Source organism: Atta colombica, unplaced genomic scaffold (genome assembly GCF_001594045.1).
Source record: "Atta colombica isolate Treedump-2 unplaced genomic scaffold, Acol1.0 scaffold22, whole genome shotgun sequence".
In the NCBI taxonomy this organism is placed as follows: domain Eukaryota; kingdom Metazoa; phylum Arthropoda; class Insecta; order Hymenoptera; family Formicidae; genus Atta; species Atta colombica.
In genome coordinates, this window is record NW_017259316.1 from 435,084 (window position 1) to 437,270 (window position 2,187).

Genomic DNA, 2,187 nt, shown 5'->3' on the forward strand with positions numbered 1-2,187 from the left:
AAAAATCTAGAATAGTTATTGAAAATACTTCATTATTTAATTAATATACTTATCTAATTAGTATCATCCAAAAGTTACAAGTTAATGAATTTTTTTTAATAATTACTTAATTCATATTCTTTACAGCTTCTTATATTCATATATGTGGTCGTAGAAATCCAAATCTCGATAAATGTATTATAGACAGCATTGATAATTTAAAGGATTTCATCTGCAAAGGAATACCGGAATTGAATACTCCACCACTTGTGCCATTCTTTATGAAACATATAACTATTTCTGACACTGATAATGCCAAATTATATCTTAAAGATGCAGAAATAATTGGGCTTTGCGATTTTACTATAAATTCTTTCCATATAGATATCGATAAACTCCATTTCAATATGGATTTGTTATTCAAACATGTTCGTTTAAACGGTACCTATGATTTCGATATAAGAGTACTGTTGCCTTTTGTTCACAAAGGACCGATTTATCTTACTGTAGGTACGTATTTATTTAATATTAAAACAAAATAAAAAATTATAAAAATCTACTTTAATAAACCGTAAAAATTTAATATGCAATTCTGTTTACCAACATTATCAAATTATGTTATTTCCAATTAAATACAAATTAGAAGCAATTCGACTTGATTAGTTATCTTACACCAATTCGTATATTATATAATTCTTTTGACGAATTGGCTAACTAGTCTTGAATAGCTTCAAATATGAATTTAATTTGAATTATATTCAATTGATCATGATTTTATTGCGATAATTTAGTAAAGTTAGCGTTTTCCGATCGAAAAATTATTTCGGCGCGTTCTGGGGGGATTACATACGTAGTATATAAATTCATACAAGAATCATACAAGCATTTAAGATCCAGCTAAATCGTTTAAGGTTATGATTTCTATAGTGTTATTCAAATACGATCCTATAATATATTATATTGTATTCATATATATATATTATATTCAATTGAACCAGTAAATATATGTATTTAATATGTTGTTTCCTTTTAGATGATGTAGGAGCAAAAGGAGAAGTAGATATGAAACTAGTAACCAAAAATGATAAAAAATACGTATATCTATCAAAAATCAACTTAAAGCTCGATTTTAAAAAGTTGAATTATATACTTGATATGAATGAAAAGCAATCAACTCAATTAAACGAAATTATTAGCAATTTCTTCGGCAGCAATGAAGAAGAATTTATCAGCAAGATTAAACCATCAATTGAAAAAGAAGTCTCTAAACAAATACTTATTCGCGCAAACAACATAGTTAAAGAGTTTACTTTTGATGAACTCTTACCTGATCGAGCATAAATTGTAAAAACTTTAAGATGTATCATCGTAAAGTTGCTCTGTAAATTCGCAATTCAAATAATGAGTAATTAAAATAAACTCTTACAAATGAAGTTGAAATTCTTTTATATAATATTTTAGAAATAAGTAACAAACTTTATTTTGACTAAGTAATATAAACAAGTATTATATAAACAAGTATTTTATAAATAAGTATTTTATAATTATTGATCATTTCACAGAACATTGTAGTTAATTGAAAATGTTCTGTTTGTAATTTTATTTTGTTTATGTTCTTGTATTGGAATGAGATTTTTTTTTTAGCAAAATATAATTAATTATTAAATTACCAACTTAATAAATTGCGGTACGGTTCTATAATATGTTTACCGATTTTATGTACATATCCACAGTTTATTATTTGTAATTAGTATAATTTATTTAAACTAGTAATATTATTATTATTATTATGTAGCAATAATGTAGAAAAACTTAGATATTAGAACTGTTCCCACATATTAAATAAATGTTATTTTAATACGCATAAGCTTAAATATTTTATTTATCCAAATATTTTTATAATAACTAAAAAAATAGAAATGTAATATGTTATTGATAATATATGTGTCATTTCATTTAAAAAAAAAGAGAAAATTTTTAGAAAAGAAAGATTTTGCAAACTGCAGAAAATTTTTTTACAAAACTTTATTTATTTCTACATTTACAACTTAATCAAATATTGGATGTAATTTTGGATGTAGATTTTTCAAATTTTATGGATATATAAAATTTACAATATATAATACACACACACACACACACACACACACACACACACATATATAATATATATATATGTGCAATCTTTTTGCACGTGTTACCATGCAT

At 23.8% G+C, this 2,187-nt stretch overlaps 1 protein-coding gene across 1 annotated transcript in view; it reads left to right on the forward strand.

Moving 5' to 3' along the window:
* LOC108687893 overlaps positions 1-1,363 on the forward strand; it is a 5,441-nt gene extending 4,078 nt beyond the window's left edge. Inside the window, exons 2-3 of the mRNA XM_018193917.1 lie at positions 127-489; positions 1,013-1,363. Of these exons, the coding sequence (XP_018049406.1) occupies positions 127-489; positions 1,013-1,320 (671 nt within the window). The 3' untranslated portion in view covers positions 1,321-1,363. The remainder of the gene's footprint in view (positions 1-126; positions 490-1,012) is intronic.
* The last annotated feature ends 824 nt before the right edge of the window (positions 1,364-2,187 follow it).